General features: G+C 40.8%; 1 protein-coding gene across 3 annotated transcripts; it reads right to left on the reverse strand.

Moving 5' to 3' along the window:
• Positions 1-605: 605 nt before the first annotated feature.
• On the reverse strand, positions 606-8500 carry F2R (coagulation factor II thrombin receptor). Of its 3 annotated transcripts, none has more exons than XM_033086399.1 (2): positions 8297-8500; positions 606-2095 (listed from the first exon to the last, which is right to left on the reverse strand). In XM_033086399.1, the coding sequence occupies exons 1-2, from the start codon at positions 8358-8360 to the stop codon at positions 888-890; spliced, it is 1272 nt and encodes a 423-aa protein (XP_032942290.1). In that variant the 5' UTR covers positions 8361-8500; the 3' UTR covers positions 606-887. The 3 variants fall into 3 exon arrangements, with proteins under 3 accessions (XP_032942290.1, XP_032942291.1, XP_032942292.1); XM_033086400.1 differs by lacking the exon at positions 8297-8500 and adding an exon at positions 8023-8096; XM_033086401.2 differs by lacking the exon at positions 8297-8500 and adding an exon at positions 7689-7993.
• Between the last annotated feature and the right edge of the window lie 4682 nt (positions 8501-13182).

A 13182-nucleotide genomic window follows, 5' to 3' on the forward strand; every position in this document is an offset into this window, starting at 1 on the left:
GCGTTCCCTGGCCCCGGGGATGCCGCACGGAATGGCGGATACAGGCAGGCCCGGGGGCCAATGGCTGCCGGGTTGGGGCGGGGCCTTGGCCAGCAACCGCGCAGGGGGAGCTGGGGGCGGAGCCTCGATTTAAAAAAAAAAAAAAAAAAAAAGTGCGCCTTATAGTCCGGTGCGCCTTATCTGATCTGCAAAGTTGCAAAATTTACCAACTCCCGGGGGGTGCGCCTTATAGTCCGGTGCGCCTTATGGTCGTGAAATTACTGTATCTCCCATATCACACATTGCGCCAAGCAATAGCTGCATTTTGTTTCCTACATTCTGAAAACCACAAAGACTGTTTGGAAGTGGAATACATGAAAACATAAAGATTAATAATTTCAGTGTCTGAGATTCAAATAATGCTAAAAAAATAAGTTAATAGATAATTCTAGAAATAATGACATATAGGAGAGAAAAAAAAGCCTGGAAAGATATTTTCACTTTTTTTCAGGAATAACTGGATAGATGGAGTGATTCCAAATACAAAAATTTATTCAACCTGATAGATACAGTTCAAAATACTAAAATGGCATTTCTACAATAAATGGAATAATGCAAAGCATTTGTCTGAAAAAATTTATTTGAAAAACACTCAACAACTGTTATTAAGAAATTATTTATCCCCACTATATTAACTTATTTACATATACTATACATATTTATATATATACCTGTGCACACACACACACACACACCAAGTTTTAATTTGAATTATGTACTACTGTATTGGGTCCATAAAGGTATGTATCATACAACAACTTGGTTTAAGATTTTGCATTTCTTGGTTATAACAGACTTCTTTTTGTCTGCAACTGTGTAAAAATTAAACAATTATGAGACATCTTATCTCAATGCATTGCTAGTAATTTCCTGTAGATACTGTTATTCACATTAGTAGTCAATGTAGCCCTTCTACTACTAGTGGTAGACATCAACTGGCCACTGCTGTTACTACTGTTAGGATCAAAAGACTTTTTACAATTGAAGAGACTGAAAAATTGTCTCTGATACTGAGAAGAAGCATAGTAGTAAATAAAGGGGTCAATGCAGCAGCTAATGCTGCTGATAGAAACACAGAGTAGATATGCAAAGTAGAGATACTCTAAGCTGTTGTCATATGAAAAATGGATGTAATGAATTAAGAGAAGAACATTTGTTGGTCCAAAGCAAATAACAAAAACAGAAAAAACAGCTACACACAAGAACAAGGCACGTGTCTTCTTGTTTTGCTTTGCGACAATGGTGGAAGAACTAAGACAGCGAATGATACACACGTAACAGACAGTGGAAATTATAAATGGCACAATGAAAAACACAGAAGAGAAGACAGAGAAGAAGTGGACATAATAGCCATGAAGTTCGGATTCTCCCAGCACATCGTGGCAAGTAGTAATGTTTAACCTGGGTATTTCCATTGTTTGCTCTCGTAGGAGAAAAGGTACAACCCCAGTTATTGCTACGAGCCATATGATGAAGCAAACCAGTGAGGCACGAGGTAGAGTACGCCACCCGAGGGACTGCATGGGGTACACCACTGCTAAGAAGCGATCAAAGCTTATGCTTGTCATAAGCATTATTGAGCAGTACATGTTGCAGAAGAAGGCAGCAGTGATGAAACGGCACATCTGAGGCCCAAAAACCCAGTCATTTCCAGAAAAGTGATAAACAATCTTAAATGGAAGCACACTTACAAAGAGAACATCTGCAAGGGCCAAATTCAGCATGTATATTACAGCTGGCTTTTCAATTTTCATCTTTTTCAGAAACACAAGTATCGCTGTAATGTTCAGAGGGAGACTCAGCACAAGCACTAGGGTGTAAACTGAAGGAACAAAACGAGTCAGCCACGGACTAGTGAGGTATCTTGCTGATTGAACTGACATCATTCGTTGATCATGTGGGAGTGATCCAGTCTGATTGGTGGCACCTGATCCAGCTTCCAAGTCATTTTCAGTATCACCATCAATAGGTATAAGATCAGCCTCTGGTCTGGAAGAAAGACGTATGGAAAAACTTCTGACACCTGGCATTATGAGGCTGCTGTTATTTCGAAAGCCTGGAAAGCAAGAAAGTATTAAGATTAATAGGTCAATATTTAGATGGTATGGAGAAGTGAAAAACATCTTTCAAGAAGGAAAGTTAAGATTACATTAAGTAAACAAAATAATAAGGTTAACTTCTGATTCAAAACACAGGTTGCCCACAGGTAAGCCATTTTATTTTAGCTCCTCCTGCTACAAATTTGGGTAAGATGTCCTCCTTTGTCTCCTATCTCTTAGCTTGAAACCTTTTATTAGTAGTGATTCTAGCTATGGTTAAGAATCCAATCTAATCTATACTCTCTTTGGGCAACTTTAACACAAATGCAGCAGGGAATTTGCCAGCCTTCACGCATTTTGTAAGAAATGAGATGCTGGCATAAATACTAATAGTCATCCACAAAATTCCTACTAGAAGTACTCAACAACAAAACCACAAAAAGTGAAAGTGCAATTAAAACATCATCGTGGTTTGAAACATTTCTGTGTGCTCTGGAGACATCTTACTCAGCCCAAAGGCTCCCACCAAGAGAGATGGCAGAGCCATTTTCAAGGCAGACGTGGATTGACCTTTTGCTTCCTACAGAGAGGTAGCCACAGATTGCACTGAAATGCTTCCTGAGTTTTACTTATCCTAACCCACAGTGGACAAGACAGCATGTGTCTGGCGTACCCCTGGGGCACTTCTAAAGCCTACAGTTCCCTCTACAGCAAGATCTTCTTCAGCATGGTTTGGTAGCTAAGTCAGGACAGGGTACCTCTGCTTTTTGAATGCAATAAGCCAGGAAATCAGCTCAATAAAGCATTAAATGTGCGGCAGAGGGTTATTTATGTAAAAAAGGAAAAAACAACTAATCAAAAGATCTATTCAGGCATTATTTCAGCAAAGTTGTTTGTATGGAGAAATATTTTGTAAGGCTGTCATTTTCAGTTTTGGCTTACTCTGCTTTGGCATACAATAATTCAAGTGTACTGTGGGTAGACAGAAGTGAGAAAGTTACAAATATTCAAATAACCAATCATCTGTTTGGCTGTGCAACTGATCCTTTGTTGGATTCTAGACAATTAAAATAAAAATGAGGGTGTCTTAGCTCAGGTCTGTGAGCTGAAAGTACGTGGTAATGATTCACCTGTGTAAGATGTTGCTTATTAGAAGCAATTATTTGTTCTATAGTAATTGAAACCAAATTTTTTAACCAAAGCATCTGAAGGAGGCAGATGGCAAAGAGAAGAGTGGCTGCAGCTTCAAGCAGCCAGTTACCTCCCTTTGTGCACAAACAGTGAGAGAAGGGCCCTAGCCGGCATGGATTTTTCTGAAATTCAGACTTGAATGTAGAGAGAGATCAGAGAACTGGTAAGGCAACTCGGTGATTATATTTAGAGTGCTTTATGTACCATGCTATGTCACAGCAGCATTCTAGGGGCAGAGAGACAAAAGGGAAGTGTTTGAGAGAACAGTTTTCATATGCAAAGTGACTGCATTGCAACCTCTGCCGGTTAGAAAAAAAGACTCCGGGAGCTTGTTACAGAGTAGGAATGATGTAGTTTGAAGCAGAAATGACAGAAATACATGAGATTTGGTGACTTCACAGAAAGGCACCAAACGCATTTATACAAGGGTCTGTTCTGTCTTTTTAAAGAGAACATGAACAGGCAGAACTATAGAGTCTCAATCTATAATACTTCTTTATAAGTTTAGTCCAAGCAGTTGGATGGCTGAAAGAGTCAGTTGCCAAGTCAGCTTGGCAGTTAAGTTGCATAGACTTTCTGTATTTAATGATCATTGCAATAGAAATACATCACAAATGACAGCTCTGGTCTTCATATCTTTTGGGAGGATTGTAAGTATACTTGAATGAATGTCCCCCCCCCATCTCCCCATGATTTCTTACGCCCAGAAGCTTGTCTCCATGGTAAAGACATCACTAAAAGTGAGGAGAAATCTGCCAACCATACCTATTGTATCTCCAGTACACGCAGGTTTTATGAATTTAAGACTTTGAATTCTATGAGTATTTATTTCCAAACCAGAAAATTATTGAAAGAGAAGACAATGATAATTTTAGTCCCCCAAAGGCTGACATGTCCTTCTTGCTTTCTCCACCACTGTAGAACAGTGTGGAGAACCAAAGAGGTGACATGGTTCCATGTGAGGAGTGCATGTTTTTGGGAACACAAGACATAAACAGACTTGAAGAGAGAGAGGGACAAAGCCTGAAGTTAGGAGCTGTGTTGCCAAGATTACCACTGCATGACATGGTAACTGAGGCACCAGCACCTCTCTCATCCCAGTATCCCTTGAACTTTGAAGGACCTGAGCTGTGCTGTAGCTTCACACTTCTGAGAACTAGCAAGCAACCCAGTCAGAGTCACTGACCCTTAATGACTGAGGTTAAGTCTCTTAGTGTGGATGCCCTGGGTGATAACCTGACCCACTTCTCTTTACTGACTTGTAACTGAGAACAGTAGAAAAATATGCTACAAGAAAAAAATACTATGATAAAGACAGGTACCTTTTACTGACTACCAGCTGTTGTCTTAGCTATTGTTTATAGTCAATTGAACATTGTTAATAATTTTAATTATATCCTGAATTCTTGGAGAAATCTTATTTACAAGTTTATTAGATGAAAGGATTTAGAGTCACTTTTACTCCATTATAAACATTTTATAAAAATAGAATCCTATTACAATAAATCAGAACAAAAAAAATTATAAATAATTCAGGTTTAGTTGAAATTCTCTGGAATAATTAATCTGGTGAAAAGTATGAGTTCTTTGTATAAGCAGAGGCTTCCCAAGATGAGAGTTGAACTCAGCCTTCATTCTGTTAACATCACCTCCTTGCTGGATCATGTTCCCATCTTGAACTTAGATGACATGAGGTGCTACTTGCAAGCCAGCTTTGTGGAAAAATGTAAGGAGGCATCACACTTGCTATTTCTGTGCCACTTGATAATATAAAGAATGGTGACTTAAAATTACTTGATGAAACTAAATTTAATTTGAAAGCTTGACAGCCATGTATCAGTTCTTATCCTTTGCCAAGCTGCTTGTATGACACAGCGTCTGTGTAATTCTAGAAAAAACAATATGCACTCCATACTTTCTGAAACAGAAAGCAAGAAAAGATACTGCCTTTTGTATTCCTCTTGTGTCAGTGTTTATATTAAAAAACTGCAGATGGAGATTTATTCCCAGAAGGGAACAGGATGAAATCATGTGATATTATTTCAAAAGATCTTAACGAACCTTTATAGCAAACAAAAAGGTCAGTACAGGAAAAAGGCATTATATTTAGACTGGGTTAGTACAATATACAGTAGCTTTACAGAAAAGGTTTTGAAACTACTGATAGCTACAACTACACCAAAATCTGAAACAATTCTTTCTTGCTGTTTTCAAGCTATAGATATCAGTTTTCTAAAACATATGTCACTACAGCTTGATTATTTTTTAATAATTCAAATAATCTGTTAGGAAAAAGAAGTAAAGTTTGTATAATGATCACAAATGTTCAAAGGGTCATCTTACTTTTCTAGGCTGTCATTCAGTCTTTTTGGAAGAAGTCAAGCTTGGTTGATTTCTATTTTTATAACAAATAGTAACTCTGTCGTATCAGCAATGAGACTAACCACTCTATAAAAACCCCTATAGAATTTGCACAGGTATGAAAGAACAAGATTAGTAAACTAATTAACAGAGTAACTAAGTAACTAAGTTAAACTACCAATAAAGAAACAGCAGGATAAAGCATTGGCGTTTAAGCCTAATGGTGTGTGTAGTCGGGACACTGAATGATAAGCAGTCTTTCCTTTGCCTCCACTCCAACAAATACTTCAAAAAGCAAAAATTACATAGAATCAGTTGCCCATAGACACTCAAGTTGCCCGAAGTTTTTTTTAGTCCCTATGTTTTTTTTCATCAGGTCTCCAACAAGGACATGGACGAATTATGTAGAAAGCTCAGCAAGTTTGTGATTGTTTAATTTTATCAATCCATAACGTGCTATTTTCTATCAAGTATTACATATTGTCCATCTCAAAATCAATATACATATATGCTGCTTACGCTGCTGTTTTTTTAAAATACAGAGGTACGTTGTAATTTCTTTTCATGTCTGCTTTCATATGCAAGGGACTACACTGCATTACCATTCTGTGAAAGAATTAGAGAGCAAAAATGCAACAGCTTTGACCAATCTTAAAAACACTTTAAAAGCTCCAGAAGAAACTTGAAAAATATTTCTGTAGCCCCATAAATATGGACAGGATGTTACAAACAACAGACTTCATATCCCAAGGGATATCTTTGTGGTGTGAAAGACTGGAGAATGGGCTTCTACACAAGCCAATTAATTTCATTCCCCATGTACTGCTGGACAACAATTAATACTGATTTCTGGGCATTAGTGGTGACAGCTGCACACTAGCTTATAACAAATAGGTTTCTTTTATCTCCCCTTTGCATAATCCGAAGTGATAAGCATCTAAATCTAAATTACTCAGTGGTCCATAAATTAGGCATGTGAAGGCAGACTGTGAAGTCCCTGCCAGACACAACAATGAGCAAAATAAGACACAATCTTGTAGAAATGATGACAGTTATTTGCTTTCATAAAAATAAAACTGAATTGTTTATGAGTTCACATCTCCATTTACAGAGAATTCACTATTAGATTATACAACTGATGTACTAGCAATCTGAACATATTTTCTTGAACTATTGTTTTCCTTTTTGCTCTCCCTTCTCATGTCTTTAACTACATATGCTAGCTTCAAACAAAAATTGGTCAGATAATCTGTAGGCACTTAACACCAACCTACTGCCAAACTAGTGCTTTTTCACCTGCCCAAAGGAACAGTACAGGTCAATGATGTGGTAACTGTGCATAGTGAAGGGTGGGGGAAAAGCAGGAGACAAGCTGCAGGTCAAGGCCAGAGCCGCCCTCAGGATACAACAGTGTATGGGCAACAGGTACATTGTGGTAAAAATGTGGAAGGTTATCTAAGACAGTGGGGAAATTATATTATTACAACCGGAGTGAGCACAAGAAGAGCAGAAGACATATTCAGATGATCAGGTTTTGCTCTGTTGTGCATGCAGTAACTGGAAGAATAGCACCCAACAGTGAAATCTTTTTCCTAGCACGTACAGTTTGCTGTTCACACCACCACCCCCTTTTCTTAGAAAGATATTTTCCTCAGGCTTCCCATATGAACATGATTTCGACAACTTCATTCCCACTTGTCCTTGTGCCAAAAAATTGTCTAGCAAAAATTATTTGCCCTCTCTGATGCTTCCCCTCCAATATAGTTACAAACACTAGGTCGATCCCCTTTCAGTTCAGCTCAGTAGTCAAAGTATGCCATGCTCTGAAACTTCCTCTTAGCTGCTCATCTAATCAGCCTTTTACATATGTAAGACCTGAGGCTTTACTGCAGACCATCTCATGGGACTAAGTTATTTCTACAATAGCACGATCACCACTAGCTAACTGAAAGAAGATTTACACTGGAACGAGCAAAATAGTAATAGCAAAATCACCTGTGTTAATCTCTAAACGCACAATCATTTGTACTTCTGTACCTCATGGATGCATTTTCTCACCTTCCTTTCCTCAGCATCTCCATCATCTAACAAGCTCTGAGCTGGACGGGTCCATGGGCTCACCAGTTAGGGTACGGATGTTGCTATTAGTAAATAACCATGAAAAAAACACCAAAGTAATCTATCTACTTTGAGCGGATATTCTGAACTGTTTTGTGCTGGCTGATCTTCCGAAGTTTGCACCACCTAGAAATTCAGCAGGCACTCCCTCTTCTTACGTTGTTAAAGGTTAGGGGAATCCAGTAGCAAGTCTCGCCAGTCTGGTCCACTCCTCCACCGCCAGCTACTGCCCGCCCGCCTCCTTAGCTACAGCGTCACCCCAAGCCATCCTCACCACCAAGAACAGCCTCTCCTCGCCGCTGCCATGAGCACAAAGAGCCCAGGAAAGCTCGGCCCGAACTCGCACTGGAACTCCCGAGCGGAGGCCCGGGGCTGGCTCCGTGCGGGCACACGATGCTGTGCTAGGGCGCTGTGTGATGATCGCCCCCGCCCCGGGAGCACCCCCGGCCGGCTCCGGGAGCACCCCCGTCTCCAGGAGCACCCCCGTCTCCAGGAGCACCCCCGGCTCCAGGAGCACCACCGGCCGGCCCCGCCCGCCGCGCACCCACCTGCCCGGGCCGCCGGGCAGCACAGCAGCACAGCCAGGGCGCACAGCAGCGCCCGGGGCCGCATGGCCGCAGTTCCTCCCGCAGTCCGTCCGTCTGTGTGTCCGTCCGTCCGACCGTGCGGGCAGCGCGCGGCTGGCGAGCGCAGCCCGCAGAAGGCTGAGGCTGGCCAAGAGCCGCACCGCGACTTCCTCCTAGCGCAGGGGCTCGGCGGCCCGGGGAGGGGAGGGGAAGGAAGGGGAGGAGAAGGCGCTGGGGCAGCCCCCGCCGCCCCCCGGGACTCTCAGCCCCCGCGCCCGGCCCGGACACGGGAAGCGGTGGCGAGCTCGGGCCGGTTCGGAACAAAAGGTTATGCTCGAGGAGTTATTCTAAGCTAAGTTTGCCAAATTTGCAGTCCGAATGCCTCGCGGGAGCAGTTCCAAGGCCAGATGAAATGCCTACATTACTCACAGCTGAAAGATCACGCTGCTTCAGAAAAGCCCCTCACAGTTGATCTACTTCGTATAAAGAAGATGACGTCCACGCTTGTATTGCAGTTCAGTAAACTGACTGCACTACAAACACAGGGCAACCCGAAGGTGATTCACTGCCCAACTCTGCAGCCCTGTCTGCTGTTCCAAAATCCCCGAGAAAGTGGTGCCACTCCCCGGTCCAGTGGCATGTGCCCTGGACAAACTGGAGAGCTTCTGCACTCATTTAGAGATGCTCATGAATCAAGAGATGGTTGTATAGGAAAATACTTTGGGAATTTTGCAGCTGTTATTTAGATGCTTTGCTTTTAAAACATCCCATTGATGTTTAAGTGCTTTGTATTTATTAAGCCTGTATGACAATCAGAAGCTTTAAAGTGGGAGACTCTCCAGCTTGCTAGGGTGTGCTATCCATGCCTCAGCTGTATATCCTTCTGTTTTCACCAGTGTGACCAAAAAAAGGGAAGGAGGGGAAGGCTGATTTGAACTCGCTTTTTCTAACACATATAAATTATATATGTTCCTTTTCTGGGTTAAGTAAAGGCCCATCCACCTTGGACAAATCCAATAAAATTTGTTCCAAATCGGGTGGTAATTGACGCGTTATGAAATTAAAAGTCCTGTCCCTACTCACTATCTGCTACCTAACTGCCCTATGTCCCTAGCTACCATCTTAGTTTATTTAAATATAAAAACAAACAAGCATGTTAAAAAAAGAAACTAAAAAAATACAAAAATACTACCAAAAACGACAAGAATTTGACAAAACAACCTAAAAAGTTAACAGCTACTTAGCATTGCATAATTTTCTGGCCCTACCAGCAAACATATGTACTATGTCCACAGATGAGTGCTGCCATGGATAAAGTCCTCACAATTTTCTCTTGCCTCGATTTGGAAAGGCCAATGAAGTGTGTTTATTACTGCAGAAGTACTGACCTTTGCTTTTAATGGAGAATAAAAATTATGGAAACCTAATTTCCCTAATCGTAAGTACAGGTTCCCAGTAAGTTCTGTCTCTGTGGCGTTCCTCTCACAGTGCTACCACTAGCTATAGCATGGTTGAAGCTGACTCCATTTGTGTAGAACAAGAAATAAATAAATAAAAGTTTTAGAGCTGGTCAGCCTTTCTACAGCTCTGTCATACCTAGAAAAAATGCCTTATATTTAATTGAACTATTAATCTCTTTGGAAAATACTTTAATCAGAGGTAATTATTTCATCTGGGAAGAGAAAGTGAAGCTATTCTTGCTAATTCCTGTGGTCTCACAGTTATATAAACATACACAAAGTTTGCTCTTATAACTTTCTAAACTCAAAACAGAACTGAACTAAAACAGTAAAAAATTACTCAGGTTCTCAAAAAAGCATATATTGCCCAGCAGTTTTTGTACATTTAAAGAAACTTTAACCAGTGGGCCAGTGTGTGAAGAATAAATTAGATTGCAGAGTTTGTGAAACATGAAGAGAAACTCACATTGAACCTCCAGGAAGTGTTTTAGTCACAGACATTAGAAACAGTCATAGGCCTATGCCCTTTCATCATTGCAACCTAGTTATTATAAATACAGCAAGTGCCATGCTTGTTAAATTCTATGTCTGCATATGAAAACCAAATTTAAGTTTTGTAGTTTTGTGAATCAACTTGCTCCTTCCTCTTAAGATCAACTTATTGTAACAGAGATGAAGAGTTCATGACTTCTGAAGCTTTAGTTTTTAATTCTACTTCTTGCACCTTTCTTGCAGTTTTGTTTTTTCTAGTGGAAGCATGTTACAGAACAAAACTTCATTCCTGTTAAACACACCAAGTCTACCAAAAAAGACTGCACCTATCTAGTGAGACTGCTACATCATTACTATTTGTGGAAGATTTTTCTTGCTGCCAATATGTAGACTACCCTGGTGCATGTCAGAGGTGGGTAGTTACTGCTGAAAGGTGAGTGTAGAAACATACTTCAGGCAGGGAAATCCGTCATCGAGGTAGAGGCTTGTGTACCTAGTTTTAAACTTCTTGGAATCATGTGTGACTGTCAGTATTTGGATTTTCTGGGAATGAAGGTTGTTGTTTTACTCCTATATTCTGTAGAAGAAAGATGGACAGCTAAAGGAGGTCTGCAGATCAGTGCAAAGGGAAACAGAACAAATCTAGTGCTTGTGTTGGTGTTCCTGTCTGCCCGGCCTAAGCAAAAGGATGTTGTTCTGCAATTTTGTGGATATTTTTGTATCTTCAAGAGGCCCTTGAAAAAGTTCCAAAATCAACTAAATTAGCTGCCAAGCAGTCTTAGTCAAATCTAAAGACATGCGATAGAAAAATGCAAACCGCGGGAGTAACAGACTAAGACTATGGCCTATTATAGTTTCAGTACCTCCACTTAAGGAGGACAAAGTTGAGAGATAGGCAAGTTGTTGAAGGAAAGATGCATTTTCTCCTGCAGTGATAACTGATGCATAGGCCCTATTCAGGTGTACTGGATTTTTTTCTCAGATTTTGAACCAGCAATGCAAGTCTTTACACACCACAGTTTCATGATTGAAGCTGGTTTCAGCGAGGCTTATATAAGGTTGAAGTCCCCACACTGCACCTTTCAGTAGGCCTTTAAAAAGCTTTTCTTTTTTGTTGTACTTAGTAGCTGTCAGCAGCACTGGGCAACAGCGGGCAATAACAGAATCACTTTGCTCATTGGTGTTGTACTATTAGTCGTATGTGTAGGTAAGAAACCTTGATCAGTCCTGTTCAGCAGGATTCAGATTATTATTCAGTGACAAGGCCCTAAAGGGACCTGGCTAATTAAAGAGAAAAGCTTATAAAGGACTTTAAAGAAATTAAATGAAAATTATTCTTTGATGTGCACTAGGAAGAACAGGAAGCCAAGGAAAGAGCTGGAAAAGGGGTGTGCTATCACACAGACCGTACCATTCACACTTGTCATTACGTGGGGACCAAAGAAGCTTTTCTAAGCTTGCCTACTCCAGAAATAACTGAGGAAAAGGCAGGTACTAAATGTGTCAAGTGTGTCACACAAAATTGCATAACCAGGAGTGAGTTACAGTAATTTCACAACTATAAGGTGCACCCTTTTGACTAAAATTATCCCCTGAACCCAGAAGTGCGCCTTATAGTCCGGTGCACCTTATCTGATGGACAAAGTTGCGACATTTGCCACCCCGGAAGTGTGAGCTCTGAGCCATGGAGGGAGCCGGCAGTGCCACGGCAGATGGGTGGAGGCGGGCCTGGGTGCCCGCAGCACCGCCCCTCCTGGGTCCAGGTGGTCCTGGGGGCCAATGGCTGCCGGGTTGAGGCAGGGCCTCAGCCAGCAACTGCACGGGGGGAGCTGGGGGCAGAGCCTCGCTGCAAAAAAATGTGCGCCTTATAGTCCGGTGCGCCTTATCTGATCTACAAAGTCATGAATTTTGCCGACTCCCGGGGGGGACGCCTTATAGTTCGGTGCGCCTTATGGTTGTGAAATTACTGTACTCCCATAAAGGCTGTGACATTCTGGCATGTCTCACCAGCAAAATCCTGGGCTTTTGACACATTACCTTAAGAGTCTGTTCTTAGGAGCAATATCACACCTGTGGCAGATTTAGTGCTCAGCTATAGTGTGTTAAGAATATAGCCATTAGTCAAGACTGTTGCAAACAAAAAGGGGAACAAAAGATTGGGAATTTAATTAATATTCAAGTAAAATTCACTTCTCTTCTTTGGAAGAAAAAGTGAAGTGCTATTTTAAGTGAATCAGGGTATCAATACTGCAGCATTTATGTCATATTAAAATGGCTTATACATAACCAGCTAGAAGAAAAATGGAATCATGTCGTTTTTAAATCCTTTAATTAGAAATATTAATTGTTTTAAAGTAGTCATGTGTTCAAACTTGAATGTCATGCATAAATTAATATCTCTGGTAAATGTAATAATGTTTTCAGCTTCTGTAACATCACAGATCAGTTAGTACGTCAGCTGAGCTTGTAATAGATATATCTGCCAGTGACTTAACACTGTTCTATTCCCTTACCAGAGTTAATACTTATTTAATATTTGCTTTTATAATTCATTCCAGAATGTCTCACTGTCTTCGTCACAAAAGAAGTGAGAAAAGTAGGTATTTTCTACTGATCACATTACCAATGGTACAAACTTTTGCTCTGCAGGTGTAAGTGATAGTTCCTAAGCAAAATCATTGTCGCATTCAATGGCATAAAGGCCATGAAGTCTTCACTGCTGAGCAGCTTTCCCCAGGTGTACTGAGGATAATCATGCTTAATTACATGCAATTTTACAAACACACTGAAGGAAGTTCTTTCAATTGCCATCTAGATTGTGGCTTTAATAATTCCCTGAAGTTAAATATAGTCACCAAGCCAGTTTAATTAGGTAATGTTTATTTTACATAGAACAATCTCCAAAGAATATTTTAA

Source organism: Catharus ustulatus, chromosome Z (assembly GCF_009819885.2).
Source record: "Catharus ustulatus isolate bCatUst1 chromosome Z, bCatUst1.pri.v2, whole genome shotgun sequence".
NCBI classification, from domain to species: Eukaryota; Metazoa; Chordata; class Aves; order Passeriformes; family Turdidae; genus Catharus; species Catharus ustulatus.

Coding starts and splice junctions, on each gene's coding strand:
- F2R (XM_033086399.1), bottom strand. CDS start 8,360: ATGCGGCCCCGGGCGCTGCTGTGCGCCCTGGCTGTGCTGCTGTGCTGC. Junction 2,096..8,296: donor CTGCCCGGCGGCCCGGGCAG/GTGGGTGCGCGG, acceptor CTTGCTTTCCAG/GCTTTCGAAATAACAGCAGC.